The sequence below is a fragment of the Pogoniulus pusillus genome, chromosome 18 (assembly GCF_015220805.1).
Source record: "Pogoniulus pusillus isolate bPogPus1 chromosome 18, bPogPus1.pri, whole genome shotgun sequence".
NCBI classification, from domain to species: Eukaryota; Metazoa; Chordata; class Aves; order Piciformes; family Lybiidae; genus Pogoniulus; species Pogoniulus pusillus.
The window spans coordinates 24,058,331-24,070,727 of record NC_087281.1 but is presented as its reverse complement, the minus strand read 5'-3'; the positions used below and the strand labels follow the sequence as shown (position 1 = coordinate 24,070,727).

Here is a 12,397-nt window from a genome sequence, read left to right as displayed (position 1 = left end):
GTCAGGGACAAAGCTGAGGGGGATGCCCTGGTACTAGCATTCTTCTGATTAATGGTGAGATGAGACAGGACCCTTTGCACTCACATGGCTGTGATGGTCTCATTGTGGAAAGTGACAAAGGCCATCCCCAGAGGCTTTTCATTCACCTTCTCCTTCTCCCGCTTGTAGTCATCTTTCAGCTTCTGCTCCAGCTTGGTATAGTATTCAATGGCCTCCACCTGGGCAGGGTGACAGGGATCAGAGCAAAGACCTGGGGACCCAAGCCCTCATTTGCCCTGCTGTTCAACACTTCCAGCACTTGCCCACCTCCTCACAACCCCTGATGACGCAGCAGCACAGGTGGCCACACGGCTTGGGGTTGATCATGGATGGGGTGCTCTCCTTGGTCTGCAGGTTGGTGAAGTAGATTCGCCCGCGCTCAGCTTTCTTCCTGAAACAGAAGAATGCAAGAAAAGGAAGGAAAGAGAGAGTATGACTCAGAAAAGCTCCTATGGCACCAGACATGAGGGAGAGCCTGTGGCATCACCCACCCTGCCTTCTCTCCCAAACTAGGTTACCTCTCTGCATCTAGGAACATCAGTCTGGCCACGTCGTAGCAGGGACGAGCCTCCAGGACAGTGCAGTTGGCATAAGCCTCCCTGCAGACAGGAAGCAGCAACTCATCACACCCAGCATCAGAATCTGTACCCTCGAGCAAACCAAACACATCCAGGACTTCTCTGGGCTGAGCATCATGTGCATAGCAAGAGCTTGCTGGGGGCAGCAGGGGAGCCTGCAGGCTTTGTCTTTTATAGTGAAAGCAATAAATGGGCCAGATGCTACATTCTTGAATCATAGCATCAAAGGCTTAGGTTGGAAGGGACCTCAGAGATCATCTGCTCTGACCCCCTGCCATGGGCAGGGACACCTCAACTAGAGTTGGTTGCCCAAGGCCTCATCCAATTTGGTCCCCCCAAGGAGGGGGCATTCACAACCCCCCCAGGGCAACCTATTCTAGAGTCTCACTACCCTCGTACTGAAGATCTTCTTCCTAAGATCCAGTCTAAACTTCCTCTCCCTCCACGTAAAGCCATTGCTCCAAGCTCTAGAATGATAAGCCTATTTGGACTTTCACCATGTGGTAGCAAGATACCCCTCTGACCCCACACCCCCTTTCTGCCTCCACAGACCACGAGGCTTGGAGTTAGAAAGATGTGGAAGGTTCTCAAAGGGTACAAAGCATTTCTTGTCACCCCATCGAGCTTCTGAACATGGCCCTGGCCAGTATGTTCACCAAGGTCCTGATGGAAGAGGAATTTCATTTGTTAGAGAAAAATACACTCTTCTGCATGGACTGTGACCAAGGCAGAAACAGCAGCACAACATCCCATAGTCACTGCTTGAACACCTGCTGCCTGAACTCGATGTCAGCCAGGATGTACCCTGCTCAGTACTTACAGAGCCATAGGGGTCAGCACAGTAGGAAACAGCTAGGCACTTCCCGAGGCACACAACTAAGGATACTGCACATTCAGATGAAAATTCGTGCAGAAAGGTAACAGTGAGATGCCCAGAATAAAAGTGTGCACTGATTCTGGCTCTCTTTTCAGCCCTGAATGTATTATTGCCATTCCAGGTAGCACTACCCCAACAAAAAAACATCCCTGTTTCAGAGCAGTCTTTAATTAGGGACACAACGAGACTCACTCAAAATGCTTCTTGATCTTCTCTGGCTCAGCATATTTTGAGATGCCATTGATGAAGAGAGTTCGCTTAACCTGGAAGATAAAAAGAGAATGAAAAGGTAGGCACTGATGGTGTGCAAGACTGGGTTGCACCAAACCCCCTGAGGCTTGAGTCAGCAATAGGAAAGGGCAGCCCCGTTACTTCTAGCACCCAGGGCTCCCCTGCTTGACTATGATTCAACCAGTCATTGGCATCCTGGCGCACTGCAGACTGACAGGCAACTTATACTGCAGCTGCCTGAACAGAAATGGAGGGCACCCTAAGAAATGCAGAAGCCAAAAGCAGCTGCAGCAGCCTCTGAGGAAGGCATGGGGTTCCTCTTACAAGTTCACCCAGCACAGACCTCTCCCATTTCCTCACAGGCAGTCAGGGCTGATGCTCTGGAGGAGATCTGCCTTTGGCCAGGCAGAAAAGCAGAAGAGCCAAATCGAAACAGCTCCAAATTGCTGTGGGAAGGGAGGTGCTTGGCACTCCCTCCAAGGCCACCTGACTTGACAGAAGGGCACAGGAAAAAGTGCTTGGAAGAGTGGCCAAATCCTGCTCACCAAATCATCCTCTTTGTAGCGCATCTTGGAGGTGTGCCGGCGCATGCTGTACACGGTCAGCAGCAGGTACAGGAAGGCAAAAGATGTGTGCAGCCACAGTAGGTTATTCCTGTCACAAATGAGACCACAAAGGTCGCTGCAAGGTTGCCACTGTCAGCCAAGCCCTGAAGGCACCGAGACCATGAGCAGCATAACCAGCATAGTATCCACAGGCCCCCACAACAAACGTCCCAGAGCTCAGCCTGGGAACTGGAGCAGAGAGCACCCTTCCAGCAAGGGCAGATACACAGCCTTGGAGAAGGGGAGGCTCTGCACACCAGTGGGCACTTACAGAATGCCTTCTGAGGCCCTCTGTGCACACATACCCAGAGTTCAGGTTAGCGATAGTTGTCCTCCCAAAGCTGTAGGCGTTGTTTTCTGGGGAGAAAGAGGCAGACACAAGCACGTTCAGGTTTACTGAGTGGCACCACTGGGGTGGGCTTCAGCAGGAATCCCACCTGTACAATACCCAACCTGCTGGATGGGTGATGCTCAAAGTGGGGCAACGGTCAGGATTTCTGTCAGACTCATCCTGCCCCCCACTGCTCCCCAGTGAGCCAGGACACGATGCTGAATGCATCTCTCCCCAGCCTAATCAAAAGCTCCCTGTTCTCACCTAGTAGGTCCCCTGAGAAGTTGACGGGTAGCACGATGCCCACGGAAAGCACACCCACAGCCACCAGCAGCCCGATGATGTGCCTCTGGAAGGACAGGTAGTGCACTGCATCACCCCCACACTTGTCCCGGATCTCGTCATCCCTGCCGGGGAAAGAAAGGCCATCACGCAACCTTCCACATTCCCTCAAGTGACAGAGAACAGTACAGGGGCAAGGCTGCCCTCCTGGTTTAAGCCCACACAGCACCCCTGGTTCTGACTTACAGACCTGTGGCCAGGCCCTGGGATAGGGAGCTCAGTACCCAAACTTGAACACCAGTAAGCAGAAACCAGACTGGTGCAACGTTTACGCAGCCCCATGCTCCTGCCCTCTATCTTCTGTGACAGGCAGCTGGACACATGCAAACACCACTTCATGCTCTTCTGGTGGGCCTTGCCTCCCCTGCTGAGATACAGGATGGCTGACGCTATGCCACAGTGCTCCTAGGCAAAGAAGTGCTTAGAAGACTGCTCTCAAGCACCATCAGGCTGGGATTGTCTTCCTTGCATCCTCCAGTGCCCCCTTTGTAGTCACTTCTTGGTCAGTAGTACCCATAGAAGGAGTCCCAGGGAGAGGAGCATCTCTGCAGAGTAGCAAACTGTTTCTGAGGTGGAAAATATGCAGAAGAGACCTGGGTTGGGTGCTCTTCTCTGCCATAGACTCGCTGTGACCTTATTTTTTGCTTTAGGACTCCTCATCTAGTCTCATCTTTGCTTGTCCTCTGCCAGAAAGTGCAGCAAGTTCACACAGCTGTACAGCGCTACGTGTCCAAGCACCCTGCACTGCCTCTCATTCTTTCCCATGTGGGTCCCTTGTGCAGATCCTGGAGCACTTACTTTATCCTGAAGATGGCTGTCAGCCAGGAACAGAAACCCTGTGCAGAAAAAAGACAGGACAGTCTCACATCACTCAGTGCTCCCTGATCCCTGCTCCATTCTTTAAAGGCTCACAAAAGCAAGTTGGTGTCCTTGCACCTCCACAGACTTGACTCAGGGTGGGACAGACCATGAGCACCCAGACATGCAGAGCCATGGATGGGCCAAGGTGAAGGAGATGGCAGTGCTACTCCATGGGATGTGACAGACTGGGCTCAGCCATGTGGCTGTGCCCTACCAACTGGCAGCTCAACCTCCCAGTTGACCCGTGGGCACCTGGCTAGCATGGAAGATATCCACAGCTAAGAGACATTAATAAAATTCACCAAACATACTTTAGCCATCATCCTGGACAAGAGAAGCTCTGCAGGGACTGGGAAGGCAGGCTGGGCCAAGCCAATGATCCCTAAAGAGCACCCTGAAGCAGAATAGTCCCTGGGAGCTCTACATCACACCCTGTTATCGTACGGAACTCTACCTCTTCTTTAGAGAGGATAACAGCTGTAGAGGCAGAGTAGCAGGAGGAGGTGCTCTAAGCATTGTTTGTAATGTTGAGATGATAGCTTGGACAGCTGTTAAGTCACAGCACTTAACACCTACTTATTTCAGCACGTCTGGTAGCGATGCATTTCTGTCTCCTTGAGCTCTACACCACAAACACTACAAAGTGTGGGACCTAAGGCCTGAGAAAGCAAAGTGTTTCTTCTGAAGAGCTCTTGGTTCAGACAAGCTGTGGGGTCCTGGTCACTCAAAGGCAAGGTGTTTGACTCGATGCTACTCACGTTGTCTCTCTGGTCGAAGTCCACAGAGCTGGAAACAGAGGTGAGACGCTCATAGCGGTCATGGTTGTCGGAGTGCAGGGCGGAGGCTACGCTAAAATGACAAGCAGGAGGTGATGGATAAAGTTAGAAGATGCAAGGAAGCAGCCTGGCTAGGAACCAAGAAAACCCAGAAGATCAAAGGTTAATTCAGGTCAGTTTGCCCCAGGTGAGAGGAAGAGAGACAAAATCAGAGAGCAGAGGTAGCAGCAAGCACAGAACCCCTCCTCAGCTGGCACTCTGAGACCAGCAGCCCCTGTGGCTGTGGATGCTACTCGGTCAGCACCTTCTGAGAGCCACCTGCGTTATGCAGCAGCCCCTGTTAAGGGGGTAGCAGCTGCCACGGTGGGGAGATGTAGTTTGTTTAGCATAGGGTTTATAGAGAGGAGAGGTGGTGGGAACCAGAGGGTGCCACAGCCCCTCTGGCTCTGGTGTGGCCACGAGGTGGCAGCCCTGTCCTGAAGGGCCTCACTCACCTCTGGGAAGAGGAAGGCTAAGAGTCTGGTGGCTATATTCCACTACACCAGTCCTCCCTGCCCTTAGTGCTTCAGTGCACGGAAACCCAGGAGGAGCAATGCAGCTCAGCCCCAGCAGCCCTGCTGCCTGGAGCCAGGCTCAGCCCAACTTGCTCTACAGCCTTGGGATGGGCCTTTTGCCTGGAAATCTGTTCAGCAGGAGCAGGGTAGACATCTAGAAGTGAATGAGCATAAGCTAAAGGTCAGGAAAGAGGGAGGTGAGTATCCCAGACTGCTTTTTACTTCAGGCACAGGTAGGGACCTAGATGAAGAACCTGCAGCAGAAGCATCCAAGGCAGACAGTAGCCCCCACTACATGCAGAGACAGAGGGCAGCTGGCAAAAGAAACAAGGAAATGGTCCAGAGACCTAAATTAAATAGCACTTGCAAAATGACATCAGGCCAGGACCTTGAAGGTGCAAGAAAATATATGGCTGAAGGCTAGAAGCAAAGGAGAAAACAGAGGAACACATGGTCTGCCCTGCAACCAGTACAGGCTGAAGGAGGATCAGATGCAGAAGCAGCAGCTGAAAGGAGTGCTAGAAATATAGTGGGTGACAGTATGGGAAGGAAAGTGAGTACAGACCCTTACAACCCTGCCAAAGGACAGAGGATGGAATATGTGGCACAGCAGCACCTGCCGAGTCTCTAGCTGGAACTAACAGACAGGAGAAAGGAGATTATCTGAAGGTCATGGGACTACAGGAGTGCAGATTAGACAGCGGTGTGCAGCTTTGCAACTATGCAGCCCAATACTCTGCTCTGCTGGAAGGACAGAGTGAGCTCCAACCAAGCCTTCAGCCCTTTAAAATGCCAGAGATCTTGCAGCTGAGAGCAGGGAGCAAGGGTGAATTTCTGTTGTTGACAGTGCCAGGGAGAGCCCAGCACAATGACATGGTGTGCTTTCAGCTCCTCAGCACAGGAGGCAATGCTGGAGAGAACAACTGAGAAGAGTGCCATGTTATGAGGTTACCAGGCTAAGCTCCATTCAGGGAGACGAAGAGATGACAATAAAGACTACTGCCAGTCTGAGAAGACAGGAGGACAAATCTTGCCAGAAATGCAAAGCTGAAGAGGAAGCTACAATCACACCTTGCTGCAGGTTTTCATTCAGCAAAGCATTAACAAAGTAAGTGGGGGGAGGCAAGGTTGCCCTAAACTGCAAAAAGATTGAAGTGGGACCTTTTCTGCTGCCCCATGTTTGGTGCTGGCCCTGTCATCAAAGGAGAAGGATAGGGTCTGAGGCATGTCTAGCCTCGGGCCAAGAGAGCTGAAGAGTCGGGGTGGGGGGGACAGGCATGCCTTGTAAATGGCAGAAAGTGGTGATATGTGTGACAAGGCTACATTATCACAGCCCTTACACAGGGAGGTGCTATACGATTCCACAGTCTCCTGGTGCAGACTGAGTCTCCAAATGAGAGTGCTGATGGCTACCACAGCCCTGGCAAAGGACAGGACATGGGCAGCACTTTCAGGTTTTCAGGCACATGGGCGTGTCAGAGGAGGAAGTCCTCCCAAACCAAGAGCAATGCTGAAAGCACTGGGAGCACCAGGCAGCATAAACGAGTCCCCTAACCCAGCACCTGTCCCTGCCCCCCAGCACACAGAACAAATGAGATGGGAAGGTGCTGTACAGCCAGAATAAGGTTTTCTTGCTGGGCTGTACAAGCTTTTAGAGTTTCTGGTGAGCCACACTTTCCCAGCTCAAGCTGTGAGGATGAGCCAGTTAGAAGCACTGTGTCAGTAGAGGGCTTGAGCGAGCAGAGATGAAGAAAGTGAGCAGAAAGAAGCATCTCCTGGACAGAGACAAGCACTTGTGAGGATAACTGAGGTGGCCACTCTGAAAAGCCTCAGAGCATGATGGCTCCTCTACCTCTCTGCCTTACTCCTCCCACAAGGTGAAAAGTTGCCAGACACACCCAAAGCAGGGCCCACCACTAATGAAGCACTCAAGCATGAGTGAGGGGTTCCCCTCTGCCACGTACCACAGTTGCCACCACCTCTGTTTTTCTAGCTCCAGCTGTTTTGACCCTTTGAAGTCAAGGAGCAACCACAAAAACATGAGCATCCCTGTTCTCCCACAAGGCAGTAGCAGGCCACTGCTTTGCAAGTGAGGGACTGTGAGCAGTGAAGCTGCAGCTTGCTGCCCCAGCCTCAGCCATGTGTCAGCCTGGTTGGAGAGAGCATCACAGACTCTGCACTACTGGCTGATCATTTCCTCTGTGGTGTGTACCACCTAGCAAGACACAGAGGGCTCCTAGGCCTAAGCGCCATAAGAAAGAGGAAAGGGCAAGGAGGGAGAATATGTGCAGGATTTAATGGGCAACACCAGGCCAAGGTGCTGGAGGATGTTCTCAGCAGCACTGAGGCAGGAGGTTTGATTCTGCAGAGAACAGAGGAAGGTGCTGTGCTGCTGGATGTGCTGCCAGCTGAGGGTAGGTGGCAAGTGCCTGCCAGATGCTTTCTGTGTACCTGCCTGCTCTTGCAGCTGGCATGAGACAAGCCTCACAGCACCCTGGCACGAGAGGAACCAGGCAAAGGAGGCTCCCTGCACCGCTGAGAACTCCCAGCTACACAGATTAGTCCGTAAAAGGAGAAAGTGAGAGTGGAGCAAAGAAGGAAGAAAGCAGACCCTGAAGAAACGACATACTATTCCCGCTCCTCTCGCTCCCTCGGCCAGCGTCGGCGCCTGGGGGCACAGAAAGACAAAAGCAGAGGTTACAACCACAGAAGCAGGTGCTGGGGCTCCTCCGTCGGTGGGAAACTGCACTCGGCCGGGATCCACGCCGTCCTGAAGAAGAGAAACCTGCCAACGGTCAGGCTGGAGCACACTTTCCTTCCAGAGCCCAGTGTAACCCCAAGCCACAAGAGCCCAGAGCCCCAGCTGCTCCAGGAGCACAGTGCTTTGTTGTCAGCTAAAAAGAAACTGGCCTTACTGGGAAGGTGGCCTGGCTCCACACATGGGTGGGTGTCTCAGGGAGCTCCTGAGGACAGGGACAGGTGGGACAGCCTGCCAGGGCAGCCCAGCTGCCATCTGAGCTCCCCTTCTGTGCAACTCCTTCCCACTCTCAAGAAGCCCACTTGCACCCCACCCTCCCAAACTGCGCCCCACTCCTTGGATGGGTCAAGCAGCACACAATCCTCCCTGGGATGCCAATCCTGGTGATCCATTGCTCTTACCACTGCTGTGCTGTCCCTCTCCTACTGCTTACTATCTCTCCTTTGCCAAACACCTTCACTGGCACCCCTCTGCCTTCCTGCCTACAGCCACTGCTCCCATTTCCTTGCACCCAATGTGCTTAGAGTCACCTCTGAGAAAGGCTAGCCTCTCCCCACACTGAAGACTGGCTACTCCTTCCTCCTTGCCAGGCCAGGAAAGGAGGAGAGGAGCCACATGGATACAGTTGCTTATCTAACATTATATCCAGGACTGCGTGTCTGAATCAGAAGAGTTCTTGGTTCAGTGCTGGGAGAGAACAACTCTTAGTCCTTCAAGCAAAGCATCCTGTTTGAATCTACATTACCAAAGAAACCAGAGAGGCTGGAGCTCAGCCCTATCTAAACCTTTGGGTGTGATGAGCTCATTGAGCTGATCAAGCTGAAGAACCACCTACCATAGTCAGCCTTCAGAAGTCACACTTCGACTTCAGGACATGACAAAGCTCCATGGGCACAGTAAACCACCCCTGGAGAAAGGCATGTCACTCACACAACCCCTCTAGCTTAATCAAGATTTCCTTCTTTTGCACTGGAGGAAAATAAATGTTGTTCTTCCTGCAGCTGACAGCAAAAATGAGAACAGCATCTCACTCTGCTGTGCGCCCTGACAGACACCACAGCTCACAAATGCATTGGGCAGGAAGGATCCATACCCAAACCAACTCATCAGTATCTGGGAAGGAAACCAAACTCACATTAGCACAGCAGTACTGCACCTGGAAACGCAGCCTACCTACCTACTGCTTTCAAGTGCTCTTAAGAACTGCATCCAGCAGAGCCACAAAGACACCTTCAGAGGCTTAACAAAGCCTTCACTACGGCAGCACTCAGCCTTCCTGTGACCTCTTTTCCTCTCTCCTCCCTCCATCTGCTGTTCCTCTGTAAGGGCCTCTGTGCACCTCTGTAACTGGAGGGACTATAAGTGGTATGGAGCCAGCATGGATCACTCCCTGTGTTGGATGAAGGATGCTGTAATAAAAAAGTAGGTAAGTGGGAATTTTTCCTGTTCCTGAGGCTCAGGAGATACAACTAGCACACCTTCCTTCCCAACTGCCTCTGCAAACACAAGGGGATTTATCCTTGCTGCCCCACAGCAAAGAAGGGCAGCAGTGTGCCTTGCTTTCCTGCCCCTCTCCCATGATTACCTGTCAGCATCAGTCACCAGGGCCAGGCGTCCATAGTCCCAGGCAACTTTGCGTAAAATTGAAAAGACAAACAACAGTGCCTGGAAGAGAGCAAAGGGAGAGCTGTGAGATGAGGCATTGTCCATCTCTGCAGAGCCGCAGCAACGAGTAGGGTAGGAGGGCTCAAGACTGCTCAGCTAACAGCACTCTGAGGCTGTGGGACAGCACAAGTTCCCCAGGGCTGTTAAAGTCAAACTATCTGGGTGGCTGCAGGAAGCAGAGGTCCAGGATGTAACATATAGTAGCTAAGTTAGTCATGGGATCGAAAGGTACTCAGGTCCCAAGGAGATGAGATTATGGTTACAGTGTCTGTGGTCCTGCAGTTCCCAAGGAACAAAGCTTTTGGGCAGGCAAAGCTGCAGGGATTTGGCACCATAAGCAGGAGTTTTGGGATGTAAGACTGATCTAACCTGACCCATGTCCTTCAGAAAATCTGCAACACCCTTCTGTGGGCTCACTGTGGTGGTACTGGAGTTATGTCAACAGCAGCTAAGCAACACAATCCAGGCCATATAGTCAGCCAGCAGCACTTGGGCCCCTCAACTCTAAATCACACCACTCCAGTCCTCTCTTCACAGGCTAACTAGCGGAGAAGGTGTTGAAGCAGCAGGATGCAGACTTACAAGAAAGCACATAAAGTCAAGGGCCAGGACAGTGGGCACCCCACCGAAGGGCAGCCCTTGCAGCACAGTGCTGCGGATGCGGGCACTGTAGCAGTAGTCCTTGGTGCTGTTGTTGCAAGTAGAGGCTTTGCAGGTGGCCCCTGCTGAGCCCAGGGTGGCGATCACGTAGGGAAGCATCTCTACAGCTTCATGGTCTTCCCTGGGGAAAGGAGAGAAAGGCCTGATTAGACAGCCAGCAGCTGGATGGAAGCACAGCTCTGTAATCAAGAGGCCAGCCTCGCCTGCCATCTTGGCTGCCTCTGCTACAGGATTTCCCTGGGAACCAGTGGCCAGGGGCAAGGGCATACAGAGAAGCCTTCTGAGTTTGGGGGTGCTGGAAGAGCCGAGGTGCTTTGGCAGTTGCAGTCTCACCACACAGTGCCCAGACTCCCTCCACTCACACGATTTAAGGGGCACCTCTTTCTCACAAACTACTTTTCCCTGAAGACACAGTGTATAAGCTCCCCCCTCTCAGCAGGGAGGACATTCAGACAGAGGAGAGAACCACCGAGATGGAGGCATGAAGTCGCATCAGCTGATCTCACAATTTCTTTTGCCTGACTTTGTGCCATGAGCTTTCTTAGGCTGAACCATGACCCTCTGTTTGCTGTGGACCTCAGCTTCCAGGGTATCCATCATGGTGGTTACACCTGCTTGTTTGCTTTCCTTCCTTTGGCTTGGATGCATTTAGATGCAACCACACAGGACACAGAGGAGGCTTAGGCTCTACCATTTAGCCAGTCAAACATTTAATTATTTCAGTACCCTCCTTGAATTGCTAACAAGACTTGCAGTCAGGCTCAGCTCAGCATCACTGCTTGGACATAGCAGATCCTCCTCCTGTGTAGAGCAGCTCCACTGGAAACAGAAGACACTGCTAACAATAGATAAGTGTGAATTGAATGTCGCCAGCATAGGCTAGAAATGACAAATCAACAGCAGAAACACAACCACTTTGTGGAGCAGGGCAGAGGAAACCTCATCAGATGCAGAAGGAAACAGTGATAACAGACTGAATGATCTACCCAGGCTGCTGACCCAATTTTCTTATCCAGCATCCACCAACCACCAGGTACAAAGGCTGGCTGGCACAGTGTCACTTCTGTTCAATGCTCAGAGGATGCCTTCCCGAGCCTAGAAATATTATCCAGGTGAGCTGGGCAAAAAAGCTGTCATTCACCCACAGCATGAGAAAGTCACCACCACTGTTCTCTGCTGGTTTCAGCCTCTTGTCCCAGAGACACCACCTGCCCTCCTAGCTCTAATGGTGAAATTAGAGAGGGCTCTATCCTCCAGCTCACAGGTATATCCCAACCATCTCCTGCCTGGCTGCAGAGGTGTATCTGCATCACAGCACAACGCAGGCCAGAGGATGGCGGCCAAACCATTGGATGCAGTGTCTTAAGAGACCTCAGCTTCAAGCTGATCCCTCCCAGCTCAGCTGATATGGATACACAGCTGCAAATTAGCTGAAGTCCCAATGACAAAGGTCACCTCGATTAGCAAAGCCCCAGCAGGGTATAGGCATTGAGGGGGCATCAGCCAAATTGTAAATAACACCAAGCAGCCTGTTAAGGGATACATACAGGTAGAGTTGGAGCAGGGCTGCTGGGAGCAGAAGAAAGGGAACAGAAAAGCAGAAGAAAGACAGGCTACCAGATCACAGCTGGTAACCAGCTGGGGAGTTAGGCAGGATAATGTACCCTAGCTAAACCAACAAAGAGACTCAGAAGCTCCAGGTAATGGATGGAATAAATGATGAGATGAAGCTCACCAAAGGAAAGTCAGACATTCTGGAGTGTGAATGGTTATACTCCTCTGTTTTTACCACTGAAGTGCCAATCTCAATGGATTTACAGCAAAGAGAAATAATACCTCCCACTTCTGTTTTTGGCACTCTTGCCAACTTTTAGGTTGGAAATGCTATGTTGCAGCAACAAGTTCCAGATGTTAAGCAGATGACTATGATCACTCTGCAACTCCTCAATCTTCAGTTCTCCTTGCATAGTGGGAAGAGGCAAGGAACAAAAGCCTTTGCTTTTTCCAAATCCATGAAGTGTCCTCTCCCTCCCACGACATGAGGCATCCTCCAGCTTTAACCACGCTCACCACACATGCCCAGGATATCCTCTCTCGACCCTACAGAACGCTGGCCAGAA

The 12,397-nt window shown here is 51.8% G+C and overlaps 1 protein-coding gene across 2 annotated transcripts in view; it reads right to left on the bottom strand.

The window, feature by feature from the left end:
* Positions 1–12,397, bottom strand: part of TMEM63B (transmembrane protein 63B) — a 49,321-nt gene that overhangs the window by 8,129 nt on the left and 28,795 nt on the right. Inside the window, exons 2-13 of one of the 2 annotated variants that reach the window (XM_064158798.1) lie at positions 10,200–10,398; positions 9,538–9,617; positions 7,824–7,862; positions 4,623–4,713; positions 3,802–3,839; positions 2,926–3,068; positions 2,636–2,687; positions 2,271–2,379; positions 1,687–1,757; positions 558–638; positions 307–430; positions 85–218 (exon numbers count right to left, since the gene is read on the bottom strand). In XM_064158798.1, coding sequence (XP_064014868.1) covers positions 85–218; positions 307–430; positions 558–638; positions 1,687–1,757; positions 2,271–2,379; positions 2,636–2,687; positions 2,926–3,068; positions 3,802–3,839; positions 4,623–4,713; positions 7,824–7,862; positions 9,538–9,617; positions 10,200–10,376 — 1,139 coding nt within the window. In that variant the 5' untranslated portion in view covers positions 10,377–10,398. The remainder of the gene's footprint in view (positions 1–84; positions 219–306; positions 431–557; positions 639–1,686; positions 1,758–2,270; positions 2,380–2,635; positions 2,688–2,925; positions 3,069–3,801; positions 3,840–4,622; positions 4,714–7,823; positions 7,863–9,537; positions 9,618–10,199; positions 10,399–12,397) is intronic. The other variant, XM_064158799.1, reaches the window with a different exon arrangement.